The sequence below is a fragment of the Apteryx rowi genome, unplaced genomic scaffold, assembly GCF_003343035.1.
Source record: "Apteryx rowi isolate R43461 unplaced genomic scaffold, aptRow1 scaffold_279, whole genome shotgun sequence".
NCBI classification, from domain to species: domain Eukaryota; kingdom Metazoa; phylum Chordata; class Aves; order Apterygiformes; family Apterygidae; genus Apteryx; species Apteryx rowi.
In genome coordinates this window covers 683,980-704,860 of record NW_020449185.1, presented here as the reverse complement: position 1 = coordinate 704,860, position 20,881 = coordinate 683,980, and the positions used below count along the sequence as shown (strand labels likewise).

The window sequence follows — 20,881 nt, the reverse complement described above, 5'->3', positions numbered from 1 at the left end:
TGCAAAGAGTATGAGYGAGTCATTTCATCTGATTATATCATGGCATCTGATGTCTGTCTGTCTCAGGGTGCAATAGGTAAATTTGTGTTCTCCCCATGGTGTTGTATTGTTGAAGACAACAGAGAGTATTTGGGTCCCTGCAGGAGACACTACAGTATTCCTGTCTGCAGTGCGTCTGCATTGTTTCATGCTGTGATTTCTTGTCACCACAGCAGATGTGTTTGCATTATTCTATATGATTGCTTTATTGYAGGTCAGCAATAGTCTTAATGGCACTGGAGACACATGTAGTTACATTGCCTCGGGTGCTAACCCTATGTTCCAATCATCACATATAGTTGTGGGGTGTGCACCCAGCAGCTTATGGCTGTGCACAGGGAGAGAGCGGTTTCTGGAGTGTTTCACACTCTGTTTTTGTCTTCGTCCTACTTTCTCTGGGACTGTGATGTTTCACACAGTATGGCTGAGTCTCTGGTGGCTATCAGTTTGCAGYGATGATGTATCACTGCAAACAGCAGAGGTTATGGGGAACCTCCAGGATCGTTGTGTCTGTATATCCGAGCGTAGGTAACAGCTGCCCATTCTAGACGAAGATATAGACTAAGAGGCAGTTTATCCTCAGCAGCCACTCACCTCTCCCTCCTGAGGGTCTTTTGCTGGTGAGACTCCTAGGARAACATAAGGAAGGTGCCTGCCACTCATACAGCACTTCTCTAAGTAAACTGCAGGAGGACAACCAGAAAAGGGAGAGTATTTGTGGGAAAAGAGAGGAGGGGGAGACCGGAGAAAGGAGATGACAATGCATAAGCAGCACAGCACTGTCAGAAATGTGGGTTGTTGTACCACAGATCTGGAGGTCTGGCTGTAAGCAAGAAAGACAGCGTGTGTATGCGCATGCAGTCCTGGGAGACTAGGGGTGTGCATTGCTCAGGATGACTTCAGGTAAGGGAGASTTAAACGCTTGCATCGCAGAAAGCAGTTCGAACAGAATGCTCTGCTTCCAAAGCTTAAGTTGCTGCTTAGTTTGGCATGGTTTGGTACTATCTGAAGACAATCTGGTCTGGCTTCAGCTGTATTTGCGTGTGTCCCTGCTTGTGTATTTGTTTTTCAGGAATGCACGTGCGTTTGTTTGTTGTATTTCTGTGCATTAGGATTACTGGTTTCTGGTTATCTATGTTTGTGTACTGGGGTGAGTGGCAGGTTGGACCCGTATTTTTGTGCATGCCCTCACAGACCTGGAAAATATGTATGTTAATCTATGTATAGCATTGCCTGGTGGGAATATGCATATTGTGGATTGTATGGACGTCTGGGCGTATATGGCTCAGTATTAGTGCTATGTATTTCCATGAATACCAGGTATTTGTATTCACATTTTGAGCATATACGTGAATGTTGTATATTTGTATGTATAGTCTGTGTGTATGTGTTGTTACATACTTGGGGTATCACTGTATCTTTGTGGTTGCTAGATATCCATGGATAAGTAGTCTGGTAGTGCTGTGCACTTCTGTATATAGTTTGTACAGATGTGTATTTGTGTTGGTGTTATATATCTGTGTGTATGTTCTCTACATATATTTTGGTTGTTCTTGCCTGTGTGAAGGTTGTTTATTTATGTAAATAGTTTGTATTTGTGTACATGATTTAATTTTGTATATGTGAATTTAAGGAAATTCTGCTGAGTTCCAGGTTTTCATTTAGAGGTATGTTTTAGTGTATGTGCATTTTTGTAAATTATTTGCTTATTCAGAAATTACATTTAATTGACATGCACTTGCATTCGTACTTCCTTTTGTCCTCCTTTGCATTTCTGTCTTTAAATGTTATTTGCTACATTTTGTGAGTCCTGCTTCTGTGTATAGCTCTTGTTTATCTGTGTGAGCGTCATGAATGTGTGTTTGACTGTTCATCTGTGGGTATTTAGTCTGTGGTTAGATCTACTTCCACGTTTTTGACAGTGACTCAGTTCTGGGAGGGGCTCTTGCAGCATATGTGTCAGCAGGAGTCAGGCAGCTACAGCTCCTCCCAGCATCTCTGCTGGCATCGCCAGGTGTCCGCCGGGGCAGGGGCTGCTCCCTAGCCTGGCTGCTGCTTGTCTCTCTCTGGACCTTGTCCACTCTACCTGAGGTGTACCCTGGGTCTGCCTGCACTCAAGGAGGTGGCTGTTATATTTTCTCCCAGACAGAAAGACTACAGGAGTCAGAGGGAGCACGGTGCCAGGTCCATGAGGATCCCAGGTTAATGCATGGTGGATGACAGAATAACACTGCAAAAGGGATCAGAGTGAGCTGGCAGCGTGTGAGGGAGGTGGTCTTAGAAGGTCTTAGAGGGTTGTTGGTGGCATGGCAATGGGAGGCAGGACTGCTATAATGGCAATCAGGGTGCCACTACAGTAGGAGATAGGGTTGACATTGTTACAGGTGTCAAGTGACATGGCACTGAGGCATAAGGGCAATACAGCAATGGAATCAAGGAGACATGGCATTGAGGCACAACAGGGATCAAGGTGATGATGACACTTGCTGATGACCCAGTCTGATCTACCAGAACAATAAGGGCAGGGGAATCTCCAGCAAGAATCAGCTTAACACGGCAAAGGAAAACAGGAGGAGCAAAGCAAAAAAGAGCTGAGGCAGCTCAGTGGGCATGTATGGAGGCTGTAGGAGCCGGTTAGCTGGCAGTATGGGACATGTTGTATCTCCATGAGGAGATCAGTTGCATCCTGGTGTCAAGGACTGGGCAGTCTGGTAGCAGTGGCTGCTCGCATCACAGTGATGGAGAGCAGGGCTAACACAGTGATGACATCAGGTGATGGACACATTCCGCGATGGTGGCCATGGACCATAGGGAGTGCGTGGGCAGGGGCACTATTCCCAGCTGCTGGAAAAACAAAGAACCTAACAGGCAGTAAAACAAAAACAAAGGAGACTTGGAAGCACCTGACAGCCCTAATTCATCACAGCCCAAGATTTTTTTTCCCCCCTCATGTTCCCATTATATTTGTTTGTAAAAGTGGAAATCAATTTTGAAGGTAATTTTCTGGAAAGAATGGAAGGGAGGTGGGAGGGCCGGATAAGGCAGAGATGGCAAGAGGAAAAAAAAATTTAGGCCAGGCACAGCCCAGGGGTAGCTCTTGGCAAGGTGAAAGAAAATTGCATATTCAATCTCCATCCATGAATCTCCCTTGCTGCTGCCCGCCTCCTGCTCGAAAACAATGAAGGCTTTCTCCCCTACGCTGCACAACGTCTGAGTATCAGCGCTCACTTTAACTTCAGGGTCATTAATTCACCTGATTATTGCAGGAGAGGAGAGGGTTGCAGAGGCATCCGTTCTAAAGAGCCCTCCCTTAGCTCATCCTTTGATTAGTTTGGGGTGGGGGGAGTTGTGATAATATGTTGTCTTGGACTCAGCTTAAAATGGGAGGGGTGGAAGGAGGTAGAGGTGGAGAGGTAAAGATGTGGCCCCCGTTGTTGTGGAAGGGAGGGTTGGAAAGCAGCCATTCTTGCATCCCTCCGCTGTGGTGTTATTGCAAATTAAAAGTAGCATGTTCCACTCCGCAGCTATCTTTCAGGGAGGGGAGGGGCACGGGTGTATGTCGGCATGGGGATGGGGGGGATCTTATCATTGCTTCTTCAGCAGCCCAGCATAGTGTCACCCTGTGAGGTGACATTTGAATTTACAATTCCGCTGAGAAAAGCCATTAATTCACAAATTAACATTTCTCCCTCTCTCTCTCTAGCTCTCTCTCTCTTTCTCTCTCTCTCTCTCTCTCTATCTCACATGGATGTGCAAGCAATTGAAAAGACAAAGGAAATAGCCTTAAGGAAGAGACTTTACTGCTACTCTGTCTGTGCAGAGATTGCTACTACTGCTTCTAGATAGATAAACCAATTACCTGAGCTGCTCTGTTCAAGGCAGCCTGCTATTACCTCCTTTTGTAGAGCTGACTCCATTGCTGGATTACACTGTGTGTATCTCATTAATGTAAACCAGCAAGATACTGGGCACTGTCCCTGACCCTTCCTGCCAGAGCCCATTGCTCTGCAGTGGAAGAGGGGACTGGGAGAGGCGTCAAGAGCAGAGGTGATGGCAGGCACCATGTACTTGCTAATGCATAGGGAACCAGGCCACAGAGAGAACCAGCTCAGGAGATCCGCACTGAGCTTAGGGGAGGTGGCAGCTTCCCTTTTCCAGAGGAGACTGTATGGAAGTTAACCCTGATCTCTTCTATGTCTTGATGAGCACTGACAGTGCTGGGCAAGAGGCTTCGTGTATTGGCACAAGTTATGGGCAGCCCCTTGCAGCTCCATTCTCAGTGTTACCCTGATTTTCCTCCAAGTGTACTAGTGCAGAAATGTGTCTGGCAGATAGATACAGAGGTGTGAGTACCAAAGCTACATATACATAGGTGCAGTTGGGGCTGAATGCATCCAGAAGTGAATACTGACTCATAGAGATACACAACAAACCTCAGAATAAGAAGTAAAAATAAGCACCCCAGTTGCTGAACTGAGAGGGACAGATTTCTTCTTAGTGCAGTCCCACTGAGAGCCAGTGAAAGATGCCTATGACATTCTTGTAAAAGACAAACATTGGAAAGTTGCACACAATCTCCAGTCCCTTTCTGATTCCATTTTGTCGCTCTCACCCGTGTGCACCTGCCACACTCTTTCTCACATGCTTATTTCTGCTATGAATGCTTGTACAGCACATATACAATATATGCACAGACACACACATGTAGGCACCCAGTCACACCCTGACAGCACCACAGGCATGTGCCTGTGCACACTGACACCCATACGGACATGACTTCTCCCCCCTGCTCTGGTATCACAGTTCCTTTCAGTGGCTCCAAGCCTGCCTACTAGGGTACGCACTGGCAGGCAACTTTCTAAGGACCTTCTGCTGCTCTTTGCAGACAACCTTGTAGGAATCTGCCGGGTTCCCCCTGCCCTTTATTCTCCTGGTCACACACCTGTTTGTGTTGGAGGAGGAGGTGTCCTAGCAGTGTGGTTCGCATAAAGGCTTGCATGTCAGTCATTGCTCACTAAGCATTTGATTTACATAACATTGGACAGAAATCTTTGCCAACAATTTTTTCATCCCATAAGGATTTGATAGGCCCTGTTCAAGCCACTCTCCTACCTGTCATTAAAGGCAGAAACTTGGGACAGGGCAAGGAGGCTCTCCAGGTAAAAGGAAAATGGGACAGGACTGCTGTTTCCGGAAGCCTGGTCTCCATGTGCTCAGTGCATGGAGTACGTGCCTTTCTTTGGCATTGCCTTGGCTCTTTAAATCTTTCTAAAAACCTATCCTGTTAACAAGAGCATCTGCCTCTCTGACATCCCCTGTGTCCCACACCGTGAGCAGCACATGGCCGGGGAGCAGCATCCCACAGCAGGCGCTGGAAGACGGATCACAATCAGCGGAGGAATCGGCAGGCAGTGCCAGTAATTCAAACCATCCTGACCGTTCAGTGAACCCGAACCTGCTGACCTTGACAGCACTAGACAACAGCGGCCTCAGGAATCCCAACCTTTACAGAGGCATTGGCTGAGGATGGCTCATGCTCTCTCCCCTTTTCTCTCTTTCTCTCTCTCTTTCTGATCACATCCCAGCAGCTATGGGGCCCAACAGTCAATCCCCAGTGCACAGATTAGCAACTAATTTGGCCATCTCTGCACTCCTGAGTCTACATCAATGTAACGTTAAGCATCACTTGCTGCTCATAGATGGAAATCATCCCTATAGGGGCATGTCTTCTTGCACTAAACGAAAACACGGAGCACCTTGTTCTCAGTCAGGGCTAGAGAGAAACCCCTCCTCCTCCCAAAATGGGGACTGCAGTTATTTGAAAGAAAAGCAGGAGCTCTTTGCTTCCTTAAGTGATAGTATCAGATCCTCTAGCCTTGTTTCACTGGATCTCAGGAGGAAGCAACAAGATCTCACCTACTGATTAGCCCGTGAGAACCCTGGCTAGATAGATAAGGGGCAAGGAGGTGACTGGAGTGGAGGGGAGAGAGAGGGAAAAAATAGTGTGATTAATTTTGCCACAAGAACTTGCATTAAAGAAAAATGCAGTTTGTGAACATTTCAAGACCCTCTCAGGGAATGCTGGATTTCCTCCAGTTCTTCTGTGGCTGCCAAGCAAGGCCTGAAACAAACAGCATTTTGTGTTTGCCTGAAGAGGCTAGACTAGGCTTTAAGACCATGCACATGGAGGACAGCCCAACAGAAGCGGTTACAGATACATGTTTGTCTTCTGTTTTTCTCTGTCCATAATTCTTTGAAGGTGATTTTCCCATGCACCAGTCAGATAACATAAAGGGCACTTTAAATAGGTGTTAAATGCAATTCATGCCTATTTTATAGCCCTTTACAAAGTCAGAATTTTGTCAAAGGGCCTAAGAATAAGGCCTAGGTCCACATTTCTCCTTTGCTTTTTCTTCATCCATCCAGACATCCTTTCTGCTTACACCCCATCAGGCACTAGGCACCAAGTCCTCTTCCCACACAGGCCAGCAACCACAGGAAACATACAGGAGCAGAGGGGCTGAACAGGAGCCGGGTCATGGGTAACACTGTCTCCGTTTGGATGTGGAGTAGGTCAGGAGTGCTTTCTCACTGGCCCTGCCTTTGCCGAGAGCTCAGAGGTGCTCTTCTGCTTCTAGGCTAGGGGGTCTGTATTGGGACAGGCTTAGGGGCATTTGATTAAACCTTATTGAGGTGGATACCGTTGTACCTCAAGTCTTGGGGGCCTTCTAGCATTCTCATCAATGCTTTGGAAAAGGCTGTAAGGCTGTTTTAAAGGGCAGATGCATTTCCGTGACTGGTTTTCCAAAGCAGTTGTTGTTTTTGACTTTGGCTTTTGACATCTAGTGTGGGAGGAGGTAGGCCTTGAACACAAGAATTGACTTTGTAAGCAGATCAGAACTATCCTAGAGTTTGGGAGAACCTAGTTAAATCCCAGTGAATAAAAAGTAACTAGCTAAGCCTCAAAGATACTTATGGCTCTTCACTGCCCAGCTCTCTGCGGTTTGTGAACTGATTGCTGATGATGATGTTTGGGGCCGGCCTCTTACAGTTCCAAACGTATCTCAGACATACAGCATAGATAGGTTGTATCAGTATAGGATCTTTCATATATCAGTAAGGGACATTGTATGAGTTCATGCAGAAAGATTCCAAATTACTTTACTAACAATATACAGTTATTATAGGAATCAGAATTCAGAAAAAGTTTACATGGTAACAGTCCAAGCTAATTGCAGCATATTGCAAGCCTGCAGCTGTTTCATGCATGGCATTTTGCAGTCACCCATCTACATGATACACTGTTTATTAACCTTCCTGTTCTGAAGATCTCATTTACTACGGAAATGTGGCTGACTCTGGGGTGGATCATGGCAGATGTTGACCAATGCACAGCAACAACACAGCAATTTTGCTGTGCCATGTCCAAATGAAACCACAGGAGAATTAAGATATGCTGTGGGTAATCACTCAGGCTGGATTTTGTTCAGGACAGCCAGGTTAATGTCTGTACTCTTGCAAAAAATGCCATGGGAATTTTAATGACTCTGAGTGATTGGAGCCTTTGTTTTATGGCACATCAAAAAATGGTGGCTCTAAAAACACTCTGCTTGAGCCTTGGTTCAGTGCTGACTCACAAGAGCTTCCCATAACATGATTCACTAGCACCTGGCTCGGGGGAGGCCCAGCCACCTTTAACTTGTGAGGTTAAGGTAAAAGTGTGTATGAGGGGAAACTACAATGAAGTGGAAGGGAGACTCTAGAGCAAGGGAAACGGAGGGAAAAGAGGTATCAAGAGGTATTTTAGTGGGGGACCAAGCCAATGGAACCAAGCAGGCTAAAGAAAGAGCCGTTCATGTTTTCTAGACTGTGCATTAGAGGGGCCTGTGGCTTGATCCAGATCTGCTGAGCTCTAGAGCTTGTTTCCTCTCAGGTGCCATCTCAGGGTCTCCCAGAAAACAGGAGATGGGGCTGAACGGGGACAGCCCCGGCTCCCTGCTCCCTCCCTTGTCTCTAGCGGTCTGATAGCAGTGTTGATTTGCATGTCAGGCAAAGCACTGCTTGGGAAAAAAAAAGCCTCCAAGTGTGGCGGTGTCAGCGCTCGCTGTTGTTCGACAGTGTAAAATTAAATTAATAAAGCCCCCAACACAGGAAAACATAACAGGAAATTAATGGCCTTTACTGTCGCTCTGATGCAGTCATTTGCAACCCTGCTTTCCGCACCAAAGACTTCATAAATGCAAGCAGTTTCTCTAAACAAGCATAGTTAGGGCTGCATGCGATGTAATTTTTTGCCTTGCTTCTGTCCTTTGGAGCTAACAAAAGCCACCCTTTTCTATGTGCTCACCAAGGGGGATCCTGCCAAGAACTGGCTCCCCAACAATTGGGCTTAGGAAGATGAGGGGAGGCAGCTAAGTCAGCCAGTATATGCCAACCATGCTAAGAAGGTCTCCTGCTCTGTCAGAGGGAACAGCACAGCCCCTGGTGCCCTGCTTTACTGAGGCAGCACTTCTCCCTGAAGGCTCTGTGCTAAAGGCAATGCTGTGGGCACCAAAACAGTGTAAATCAGGATAACCCTTGGGTAACTTTCAGGTTGTGTAAATCAGTGCAACTCCACTGAAGGAAAGAGAATTATAGATTTACACTAAGCTGGGGATCTGGCCCATGTGTGATAGTGTTGCTTGCACTCCACCAACATAAACAAAGCAAGCGTACTGGCTCCTGGAGGCAGCTGCAGTTCTATCTGGCTAACAGTCAAGCCTAATAGTGTTAGTAAGAGATATTGGACCCACACTCCGTCCTTTGTTACAATGGTATAAATCCCCAGTGACTCCTCTGAGGTAAGGGAATTGCTGTGGATTTACAACAACCTAACTGAGAGCAGAGTATGTCCACTCACCTCCAGCATACCCAAAGGTCACAGAGCTGTAGTGACTGCTTGCACAGAAACCACCAGCTTGGACTGCTTAGGCCAACGTGCCCCAGTGCGTCCCTCCAAATGCTGCAGTACATGATGTGCACGCATCTGAGGCAGCTGTTTGCAGGCTAACATCTAGAAAGGCCTTTATTGGTGTATTCAGTAAGGCTGGATGTGCTCATTATACAATCTAACACACAAAACTACAGACTTAGTCTGTACAGATTTAGTTTCCCAGATACTCTGGGCCAAATTTGCTATCATACACTTACATGCAGTAGTAAATACATATGATTTTCATACACATACACACACCCACTTCCTTAAGTGCACAGTTGCATGCTCCCATGATAATCCAAGACAGATCTGAGTACACACTTCATTACACATTTGCACACACATTTCATTTCATTTACATTCTCATTGAGCATTGCCATTTTGCTCATGTAAACCCTGCATTAAAGCTACACTGCCCATCTCAGCTCCATCTGATGTACTCTGTCATATTCAGCCCGTGTTAAAAGCACTGCAGCCCCCCAGCTGGCGCACATGAGGACAACTGGCGTACATCTCTCTCTTCCTTGGTTAGGCATGCACAGCTCCGGGCATGGGCAGCCTCCCTGGCCCAGCAACTCCTCAGCTGAGCTATACCCTCGTTCCAAACATACAACCCCTTCGTCTCTGAGCCTTCTTCTCTGAACCTGAACATGCAAATAACAAATGCACACAGTTTATGTGTTGCCCACACACTTAAATTACACAGAGACACACAGACCAGCACAGTACCATCAGTTTGCAAACTCAGATTCAGGCTTGTGGATTCATTTAATGCAAATGCACACAAGAATCTAAACAAATGCAGAGTTCATGAATGCTGAGGTACTTCCTTGAGGTGTTATTCCTCCAACACTCATCTTCCACTATCCCTATTTCTGAAGGATACTGTACATAACCTGCACTCTTACCACATCTTCTTTCACTATCCCAGTGTACATCCCTGATTTTATTCTTACTCCACACATTGCTGGATCTTGCCAGCACCTTCCATGCTCTGCTATCACTGCCCTGCATTCACTTGGGATTCTCTTCCACCTGAATTTGAGGTTCACCTTTTTCCCCACCAGTTCAGTCACTGCAATCAAAGCCATGACAATTCTTGCAGCACTGCTAAGGGCTGAAACACAGAACTGGCCTGTCTAGAGAAGATGCCTCCTTTCACACTGCCCAAAAGATAGAAAAAACCCTTCTGGAAGGAATGTAAACCAAATTTTACAGTCTTCCTTTTCCAAATCCTATGGAGTAGGGTAAAAATGTTACACAGGTGAAAAGATGACCAGATTAGGCTGCCACTCTCTGCCCTGGTCCTTACCGTGGGGGGTTCAATATTAGTTTAATCACTGAGGATGCAAGTGAGACCCTCTAGAAACCTCAGAATAGTGAAACTTAATCAGTTTGTCTAGACCAGGACACCAGTATCACACACTTCAGACAATGTGAAAATGGGGTGATCTACTCCCTCAGACAAGGTCTTTGCCCCTGGACCCCCCTGGTCAGGGCCTAGCTGAGCCCCAGATGCGGTGGGTTTGCTATTCCCAGCAGAACGCTTGGTATCCGGCTTTGAAGCGCAGATCTGACGTGGCTGGGCTCCTTCCTGGCCCGGCGCTGCGTGCAGCGCGAGGGCCGCGCGGCCGGCTGCCGCGAATGGCAAGCGCTGGCTATTGATCGCGTTCTGAACTCGGCCCAGCCGATAGAAGGTAATTAATGACTCCATTTGCCTCAGCACCGAGGAGAACAATTGAGTTTGAAACTGCAACAACTGGCAGTGCCGTGAAAGGCCCCCGGGGGATGTCCAGGAGCGATGCCTGACAGGCCAGGCTGCGCTGGGACACGGGAACACATCAGACAGGGAAAAAAGAGAAGGGAAATCAGATAAAGGGAAAGAGCAGTATTAACACAAAGGACGACTCGGGAAGGGGGAGCACTCGCAGCGGTGAGGTGGATACCAGAGAGCGGGACAGGGCTGCTTTGGGTTAAGCACCTCTGAGGGGAACTGCGGGACACTGACAAAGCCAGGCTGCAGGAGAGGAGAGCCGCCTTGCTGGAGCGCTGGGAAGGTATTTCAGCAGCCGGCTCAGTATTGCTCCGTTAGACAGATGCATTTCCCTCGGAGGCTTTGACAATTAGATGGGTTCTGCTGTGTCACCTGGCTGGGAGTTCTCATGCCAGTCACATTCGCTTTTATTATGACTGTGATTTTTACTGGTAGTGCTACAAGCCTCCACTGAGATCAGGGCCCACAAGGCACCGGACAGACATGTCACTGGGGCAGTAATAGTCCCTGCCCCAAAGAGAGAACAGCGTCTGCTTGCTTCTGTGTCAGCTGTACAGGTGGTCTCATGACCTTCCTAAGCATTTCTGTGCCACAAAGGTGCTCCTATGTCAGCAATATTAAGAGCGCTTTTAAATTACTTGTTGAGACAAGTCGGTCCTACCCTGAGCAAGGGTGCTTTCTGTGTCACCTGTAGCTAGGGATGTGACTGTATTATTTGTTACAGTGTTTTGTGTTACTCGTACACAATGGTGTCTTTGTAGTGTCCAGACCTGGGAACGTCTCTTTATTTTGGAGCTATTTAATGGGCATACTCCCTATGTCAGATGCAGCTACAGTTGTTTCTGTGTCCTCTGGCAAAGCATTTCCTTGTTACCTGTCAGGATATTTCTATGACACCTGTAGTGCCTTTCTGTGCCTTGTATCGAAGGCTTCTGCCAAATGTTGGCTCTGTATGTTCTCTCAGCAGCCCCTGGGGAGGCGAGATGTTTCCTGTTACATGCGCAAGGCAGTCCTGACCACACTGACAGCAACTGTGTGCTCTTGTGAGGAACACAGTGACCGAGGCCATGGTTCGCCTCTCAAGCTGTTTGTTAAGCTCCTCCTGATTTAACAGAGAGGTGCTCCTGTGTCAGTCCCAGAGATTTCTGTGCCTCTAGAAAGGGAACTGGGAAAAGTGATGATACTTCCTAACGATAAAGCTAGTGCAGTTACCTGTGTGGCATTCCCCAATTCATCCTGCAGCTGAAGCCTTGCTTCACCTCAGTAACACCCCTTCCAAGAGTTTCTTTCTCTGCAAACCCCCCTCTGTGAAGCTTTTACTCCTAGCAGTGTCCTTCATCAATTGAACCTACTGCTGACCACCACAGTGCTACTCCTCACAGGATCTGCTATCCCTTCCCAACCCAGATCTTCCCTGCGAGTCCTCCCTTCACCCTCACCCGGAGCCCTTTGACAGACGCCATCTCTTCCTCAATGTCCTCGCTGTTCTTTATTGCCACCTTTGCTCCTAACCACACAATTGCCAGCTTCCATACTTTATTTGTGTATTGTGTATTACAACATTTGAGGTTTTCCCTGAAACACCAGCTCACAGAGTCATATGCTTAGATAAGAACTGCAACTTTGATCTAAAAGCATACACAAGTTTCTGTCCCTTAATAGTTTCAGGGGAAAAAAAATGAAAAAAACACCCTCTATAGGTTCTGACATCAGAAAACAAATACAGGGGATTTACATTCCTTTGGTTTTGAAGAAAATATACTGATCCATGACTGTGAATCTCTTAAGTGCTAGCAACACAAGATCTATAAATCTCTATCTTTCAGGATCATCTCTGCTTCTCATTTTCTCTGCTTCATCAGTAACCTGCCATATGCACAACTCATATTATAGCTGTGTGAAGTTTGGTATTGCTGTGCCCGGCCATTATTAAGTCCAATCCTACTACAAGACGTTTAGACAAGGTCCACCTCTAGATAGCCTACAGTCCTCTGTCAAAATTTTGTCTGTAGATTTTAAAGGTGGAGGTCAAGACTGGCCTTCACAGGCTGTGAGAGAGTATGCCCTCACATACCCAGAACTCCTGTCTGAGCTAAACACTTCCTTTCTCCTCACAGGTTTTCCACCTGTCCTTGCCTATTCTCTTGCTTTGATCATTTTGCTTCCTTATCTAACCCTGCTGCTTCCCTTTCTCCTCCCATCATCCTTTTCTTTCATTTCCCACCGGTTATACAAGGACCTTTCTTATCAGCTGGTCCTGAGTTTGGCAAATACACACAGGCACAGACACACACAGACACAGACACACACACTCTCACACAAATAAATAAATAAATAAATAAAAAGGTCAGTGAGCAGAGCAGCAATAACCCCTAAAACAGTACTATCAGAGGGACATGATTGATCAATTGAATTCCATAGTGGCTGAAAAATGTGGGATTAAGTAGTGTATTATACGCACAATGAGTTGAGGCATGATGTTCATTTCAAGTTCATTTCGCCAGCCCTCTGCCACCAGATCAGGCAATCAATAGGGGCAGCAGATATCATATATCACCTCTCTCCGTGCTAGGGAGAGAGCACCATAATCTCTCGCAAATTTAGAGTGACAGATTTGTCAAGATCTGAAGGGCCCCTGAATAAATGAAGGAAAAGAGACTCCTACAGCGACTTGGGGAAGCTGTGGTTTCAGCTCCTCCACACAAAGGCATGGGCCATGCACACATAGGAGACACGTGTGCTCAGGGCTCTACAGGCACATAGGAATTGTAAATACACGTGTGCACAAACCTGTACAAACAATCAGGACAACCTACAAAGGGTAAAATCTGTTTTAATGACAATCAATGGAAGTTTTACCTTTTACTTGAACACCCAACCACTTAAACTGAGCACTGTGCACACTGTAGGGCTGCTATCCTTGAAGAGCAAATATAATCTAAAACAGCCACCTCAGTCAAATGGCTGCTCAGGCATATATGGTGATGCAGAATCTAAAGCATACCAGAATAGTGATTGATTGCAAAAATACCGATGCATATTAACAAAACGGCGTGCACATTCATGCACACTGACTGACATGTGTGGAAAAAAATCCTCAAAGGCAAACAGCCTCACAAGATGCAGACAAATCAAGACAAGCTTCAATACAAATACACTTTTTTTTTTTTTCTGAGCCTGGACCCAGCAGTTCCCTGCAGAAAGCTGGCAGGGACCAGAGAGAAGTGACTACTGGAATTAGGAGCATGCGACTCAAGCTACTTTAGTCCTTCTGAAAGCCACCCCCTGGAGTAACAGCCCCGTCTATCTAAAACACTGAGTCTCCACTAACTAACACAGTGTGCAGTCCAGCAAGCCAAGTTCTTGCTTTATTTTTTCTTAGTCAAATCTGTCGTGAGCTCCAGCCTTCAGGAACTTCAGAATTTGCCCCTGTGAGAATAAGCCTGAAGAGAGCAAAACTGCCCAGGATCAGGGCCTGCAAACAGCCCCACTCTGGCTAGGGGTGGAAAAGAAAGAGCAAGAGAAAGGGAGAGGAAAAGAAGGAGCTGCTCGAGGGAAGGCTGCTGGCTGGGACAAATCAATATGTAATATTTTCTATGGTCTTGTGAGTGGTACTGTACTACGTTACTGTATATAATGTACTATTGATTATATCATATCGTATAATCACCTATAAACGGATATAGCTCATAGCCAGGAGGCAGCAGGCTCAGTTATTACTCTGGGCCACCAGTTGGACATTAAGTGTGCCAGAAAAACAGCCGGCATGGCACCATCCATGAGCTATAAAGCTAATGTGGCTGAGTGGCATGGTTCTGGCCTTTCCACAGTGACTGCCACTATGGTCTCACGGGAGCAGCGTCCTGCTGTGGGCACGCTCTCAGTCATGTGGAGGAGGGAAGAGGGCAATGCAGGTACCTCCTTGCCAGACAGCAAGTTTCTGAGCTTCACAGACAGGAAGCTGCTGGGAGAGGCTGAAGTCTGAGGAATAATAGTGAAAAAGCAGGAAGGCAACTGTAGTGTAAGAGGGAAAACCTGATCTTAGGTTAGACAGGGTTGTAAGACAGTCAGACCTTTATCTGATGACAATAGTAGGTAGAGATTCAGCATGGAGGGCATGGAGATGCATCGGCATGCATGAGAGTATTATAACTGGTCTCACCAAAGTTAGACTGAGGGGTGACAGTGGAAAGATACTCAGCACAGTTGGAGAAGATTATAATGAGCAGACTTGCCTCAGATGAGATGAGGGATTATGACAAAGGAAGATTCACTTCAGCTGGGACAGGAGGTTATAACAGACAGACTCACCTTGGACGTGACAGATGCTAATAGCAGGAGACTCACTCACTTCAGATAAAAAGAGGTTATAACAGAGATAAATGCACCTCATTTGAGTTGGGGGATAACAGGAAAAAAAAACAGATGGGTGAAAAGATGGTTTATCACACAGGAAGATTCACTTTGGATGGGGCAAGATATTTATAATGGATTCACCTCACCTCAAAGGGGATGAGTGGGCTCTAACAGAGACGGACTTACCACATCAGACACGGGGTGGCATAACAGAGATAGAGACACCTGGAACGTGACAGGAGACACACTGCAGTGAGATCAGATTGTGTCAAAGGGTTGCTGCACGGACAGAGATGCGCTTCTGATGATGCTTACACCAGAAAAGGTTTTTTTCCTAGTTAAAACAAAGGATTACAAGGGAGGCTGATTCCCACTGAGTAGGACTAGGATTTGTGATACACTAATTCACTTTGGATAGGAAGGGGGATAGTCACAGACAATGATTCACCTCATTTTGGCGGGAGGTTTAAAACAGAGAGATATGGGTTGGGATAAATTAACAGCTACAAGTAGTGGAATGAGACAGAGATCCTAATAGAAACCAACATATGTTGGATAGGACAGAGGGCTCCAAAGAGACTTGTCTGTGGTGAAACAGAGTCAGAAACAGGATCGCCCATGATATCCAAGGGGGAGAAAGATTCATCTGGGATATGACAGGACATGATCGGGTGGGAAGGAAATTGTAATGGAGATATAACTTCCACTGTGACTGGGAAGCTAAAACAGGACTGACTCCCTCCCAAGCTGTATCAGAGCACTTTCTCCATTTCAGGCTTCTTCAGCCCTCTCCAGTACAGGTCCATCCTCAGCACTCTAGTTATTCTGTGAGCTACCTCTCTAGTAGCCTTCTACCGATGCTAATTGCTGTGCTTCGCTCCCATTTTATGCTCAGCAATGGAGATGTGGCAATTTTTAACCCTGAAAATCAGTGGAACCGAAACTCATCTCTGAGCTGAGCACCATTCTCCACAGCCTCAATCATGCTGGGCAGAAGAGTCCCCCAGAGCCAGTGGGAGCATCTCCAGCAGGCCAGCTGCCAGAGCCGACAGAAAGGGGCTTCCCTCAGGTCTCCCCAGACTCCCCTTCCTGCAGGAGGGGCACAGCTCCCTGGGCAGAGGTGGAGGGCTCCTTTCGTGACTGCTCTGTTCTTGCCCCCCATCAGTTGCTGTTCTGAGCCAGGGTGGTGCTAACTCCGTTTTCTCTGTCTGTGCCCTGCAGATGTATCCGAGGGCTCGGTTCCCAACGGAGATTCCCAGAGCAGCGTGGACAGTTTGCGGAAGCACCTTCGTGCCGACACTTTTACCCAGCAGCAGCTGGAAGCTTTAGATCGAGTTTTTGAGCGTCCTTCTTACCCTGACGTCTTTCAAACATCAGAGCACATCAAATCTGAGCAGGTGAGGGCCAGCCTGGCAATGCAGACCCACAGGAGCCCACAGGGTGATGGCAGGGAGATTCCCTCACTGGAATCACTCCTCCTCTCTTCATCCCTTGTTCTTGCACTGACCTGCTGTTATACCTATATTGCATTCACATTTTACAGCACTTTCTAATTGTAACTGCATTGATGCATGTATATACAGAAGCTCGGTCTATCCTCATGACTTGCCATGTACGCTGTGCTCTTCCTAAATTCCCAGGTCAGCTTTTCTCTCTGCACAGACACCTACAAGTACATGTGCATGTTCCTTCTGTGGACATACTCGCACAAACACTACCATGCATGTTCACCGGCACACACCACTGCTGGGAAACTCGTGCACTTGCAGGCCACACCAGTGACCAGGGAGTCACAGGGCCTGGCTTTAAAGGACTTTCGAGTATTTTCCCTTGTGGCCCAAAGCTGAGACCTGACTCTGGTCTTCAACCTAGTTTTCTGCACTTCTGCAGCTCTGCCCCCCCTTCCCTTTACTCCCCCACTTCCCCGGCCTTTTATCCCAAAAGCTGTTTGTCTTAATAAAATGAAAATCAAAAGTCTTTTTAAACCGCCCCAAGTCATAAACCAACAAAGGAAGAGAAGGAGAGGCTGGCTGTGGACTCCCTTCATCCCAGAGTCCCTGGGTTTATTACAATGAATAACCTTTATTTACTTTCATTAGACTATTAAGCACCAGCACAGTCATTTTTCCCCCTGAAACTCTGAGCAGGGCCCATAAAGCAAATCCGAAGCCTAATTGAGTTCATTTTAATTTCTCTCCGATCACAGCGAATTACTCTGGTGATAAATCAGGGGGCAGGCTCACCCCCAGTAGAAGGCCTAATTTGCAGCTAATTACAAAACTGATTTCTACAGGAAGATCAATACGAGAAGGAATTGGAAATGACTAGGCAGTCCTAGCCAAGCAGGGACAGGGGCGGGGAGGGGGCAGTGTGTGGGGAGCCTGCTGGAGGAGGGGGAGATGTGGGGAGGGGGTTGGGGAAGTGCATGGAAAAAAACAGAGCAGAAAGAGCAGAAAATCAGTTTTAATTTAACGTAATATTAATCAGAGCAACTTTTCCTGCTGTTTTGTAGCCTTCCCGGTTTCTCCAGCTCCCGTGTCTGGTCCGGAGGCTGCCACAATAAAAAGGCAATTATCAGAGCCTTTCGGACAGGACACCCTTTCAGATTCAATGGCTCTCCCCCTCCCACCCTTCTGTTAGCCATGTGGCTCCCCCCTCCCCAATTTCATACCCCAATGCACAGAGTGACAGAGGCGGGGGATGAGGCTTCTTTGTTTGTTTTTAAAGAGCTAGGACAGAGGTAGCAGGGAGGGGAGGGAGACAACTCAGCAGGAGGGAGACGGCTCCGCAAAGCTGAGAGCCTGGCTACAACACACCAGCGGTGACTGCCTACAGCCCAAGTGCCCCAAACACGTCATTGTGGTCTTCTGCCCCAACTGTCCTTGTGCCCAGGGCAAATATTTCCTCCCTCTGCTCAGCCAGAATGGGGGGAACGTGGATTTCCCCTTTCTTCTCCCCTGAGCTTGTGCATGCAGACAGCCCCTTTCTCACAGCACTGAATGAAGACTCAGTCATACTGCCAACAACAGGCCAGGTCCCGTGCTTGGTCTCACCCCTCTTTCCCTGCACAGCAACATGCAGGAGGGTGGAATAGCTCATCCTAGGAATCTCCCCACCCCAACCCTCTCACCACTTTATCTTCTCCATTTCCTCCTCCTCCTCCTCTTCCATCTGTGCAGGGGTTTGCATCTCTCCTCTTCCTCCCCCCCATCTGTACACTGTTCCCTTTCTCTCAGCGCATCAATAGCAAGCTGTCTTTCTCCTCTCTTCCCCAGGGTAATGAGTACTCCCTCCCAGCTCTGACCCCTGGTCTCGATGAAGTCAAATCAAGTCTATCCACCTCTGCTAACCCAGACCTGGGGACCAACGTGTCAGGACCCCAGACATACCCTGTGGTGACCGGTAAGCCGCCTGACCAAACAGCAGAACCAAGCTTTTTATTTATTTCCCTCATCACCATTAGCTTCTGCTTTTTCTGCTAATGCAAGATATCCCTCTGTGGCAAACATGGAAAGAGACAGAAAGACTGTGAAGGAAGTAAGGGATCAAGAGAAGCTTGAAATTCAGAGTGCTGGCAGTTTTGGGTACACCTAGAGGTGCCAGGGTATCACTCAAAGACAGGTAAACCCAGGCATGAACCAGGAATTTGTGTGCCCAGATGTGGCTTAGGGATGGATGTCGGTAGAGGACAGGTGTGTCCGAATGTACACTGTGATTTCTTCCTTTGTGTCTGAGAACACGAGGTTCATGGCTTAGCCATGATCCACACTTGGAGTTCTAGAGGAGAAATAATAATTTAAGTTTTATTCACCCTTGGAATTTGTAAGGGGCATTTGCAAGTTAAATACTGAAGTTTGCTGAACTGTGACTGCTAAACTCCCTCTTCCTTAAGCCCATGAGTCTCTAATAGCAGCTGGCAAAAGAAATTTGTTCACGGCCTCCCTCCTTCCCTTACTGTGGGTACATTAAACTCAGGTGTGACTGGGAAGCCAGAGTAGGAAATGAGACCAAGTGCCTGACAGCAGAGGAACCAGGATGCGCAGAAGTCAGAGGCAATTTCTGCAGCAGCTGCTCCATTGAAACTTCCTCTCTGCTGGTGGCACTTGCATGACCTGAATGGCACAGGATTTCCCTGGGGTCACAGGGCAAGCCATCCTGACACTGGTATGAGATTGCCTGGTCTGTGCATATCTAGAGCCATAAGGAGATATTCAGGTGCCACAGCCCCTTCTTCTAAGGCTTGTTTTAGTCACTACTGCTTCCTGCTCACACAGCTACCACAGATTTGAGAACTCCTTATAGGTAGCTAAAGCAGCTGGCAAGGCTCAAGTGATTTGCCCCAGTTTGGTATAACCCCTTTACCCTACTGTTGCTGTAGCCCACTCTAGAAACCTCACAGTATAAGCTGAGAAATAACTCATGACAAAGAGGTGTATCTTGTTAGCAAAGGAAGGAGCTTCTGCTTCTTGGCCACAAAGCTGGCCTCTGACGGCACAGAATCAAGACCACTGAAGTTCGTATCTCTACTTTTTATTGAAAAAAACCCAGCCAGTAGCCCCTGGGGTCAAAGCAGCTGGTTGCTAAGATGCAGGCAGTTGTTGCTTGTTCAGCAAACACTGAGCAAAGGGATTTTGCTGCATGCAACATTTAGCTACCAGAAACTTTGGGACCAGGTGGGATTAGTAACAGCTACCCCAAATACAAAGGAGATCCAGTGCGGGATCTGCAGAATGTCATGGAGAACCATGAGGAGGTAAACTGTATGTTTAGAGAGTGCCTAGAAGGTGTAATATCCCCAGACTCTTCATGTTTTTCACTGTTATCAAGCTTGACCCCAGATCCTTGTAGCCAGACAGCTTCTTAGCCCACCAGAAAAATGGGTCACCTGTGGCAAAATTGTGTCACTTTTCTGCATATTCTCATATGCAAGACAAAATCCAGCTGGCATCCATCTACTATTTAGCAGACCTACATCTCTTACAGGAAATACTTCCCTGTCCAAGGAGGGCAAAGTCAGCAGAACAGCAGTACTGTTTTTCCTTCACAGAAGGCAGGTTCCCTTAGCTGGATCTAAAGGTGGGGTGCCTAAAGTTAGAGTTTAAATTCAAAGGGACCATTAAGATCATTCTGTTTTGTCCTGCCTAAGAGAAGATGGTACATTGCAGCCTGTTAACATTAGAGATGAATTCCCAAAGGCTGGAGATACTGCACAAGTTTTGGACATGACTACTCAAGGGTACAGGAGAAGACAGATTCGGTCTTACAGAAGAGGCTGTGGTCGGAGGCAGAAAATCCTCTCCATGTCTCCCCCACCCTGTACCATCCCCATCCCAGTCCCTGGATTACTCCCAGCTCAGCTTGGGAACATCCCCATCTGATCCATCTGGATCCAAGAGTGAGAAAAGTTCATTTCAGACCCAGCTTGACATTCCCAGGTGGCAACTTAGCACTAACATCTCAATCTGTATGCGACATTTCAATCAGCGCAGAGTAACAAAAGCAGAACTATTAGTGATAGGAGCTGTTCATTGGTGGTAATGATGGGGAAACTCAGAAACTGGAAATGAAAAGGGAAAAAAACCTCAACACCCTGAAAGGCATCAGGGGAAGAGGGCTGGAGGATTTTTCCTCTACACTTAGGCCAGGATCCAATGTTTGGATTAATGGTGCCATTACCCAAGAAAGGACTGCAGATAATGCTCATTCTTAAAATGGTTTTGCTGGCAATTAAATGGTCG

At 47.0% G+C, this 20,881-nt stretch overlaps 1 protein-coding gene across 1 annotated transcript in view; it reads left to right on the top strand.

Annotated features, from left to right (window-relative positions):
• Positions 1-20,881, top strand: part of PAX2 (paired box 2) — a 165,900-nt gene that overhangs the window by 123,430 nt on the left and 21,589 nt on the right. Inside the window, exons 6-7 of the mRNA XM_026068700.1 lie at positions 16,365-16,540; positions 18,419-18,545. Of these exons, the coding sequence (XP_025924485.1) occupies positions 16,365-16,540; positions 18,419-18,545 (303 nt within the window). The remainder of the gene's footprint in view (positions 1-16,364; positions 16,541-18,418; positions 18,546-20,881) is intronic.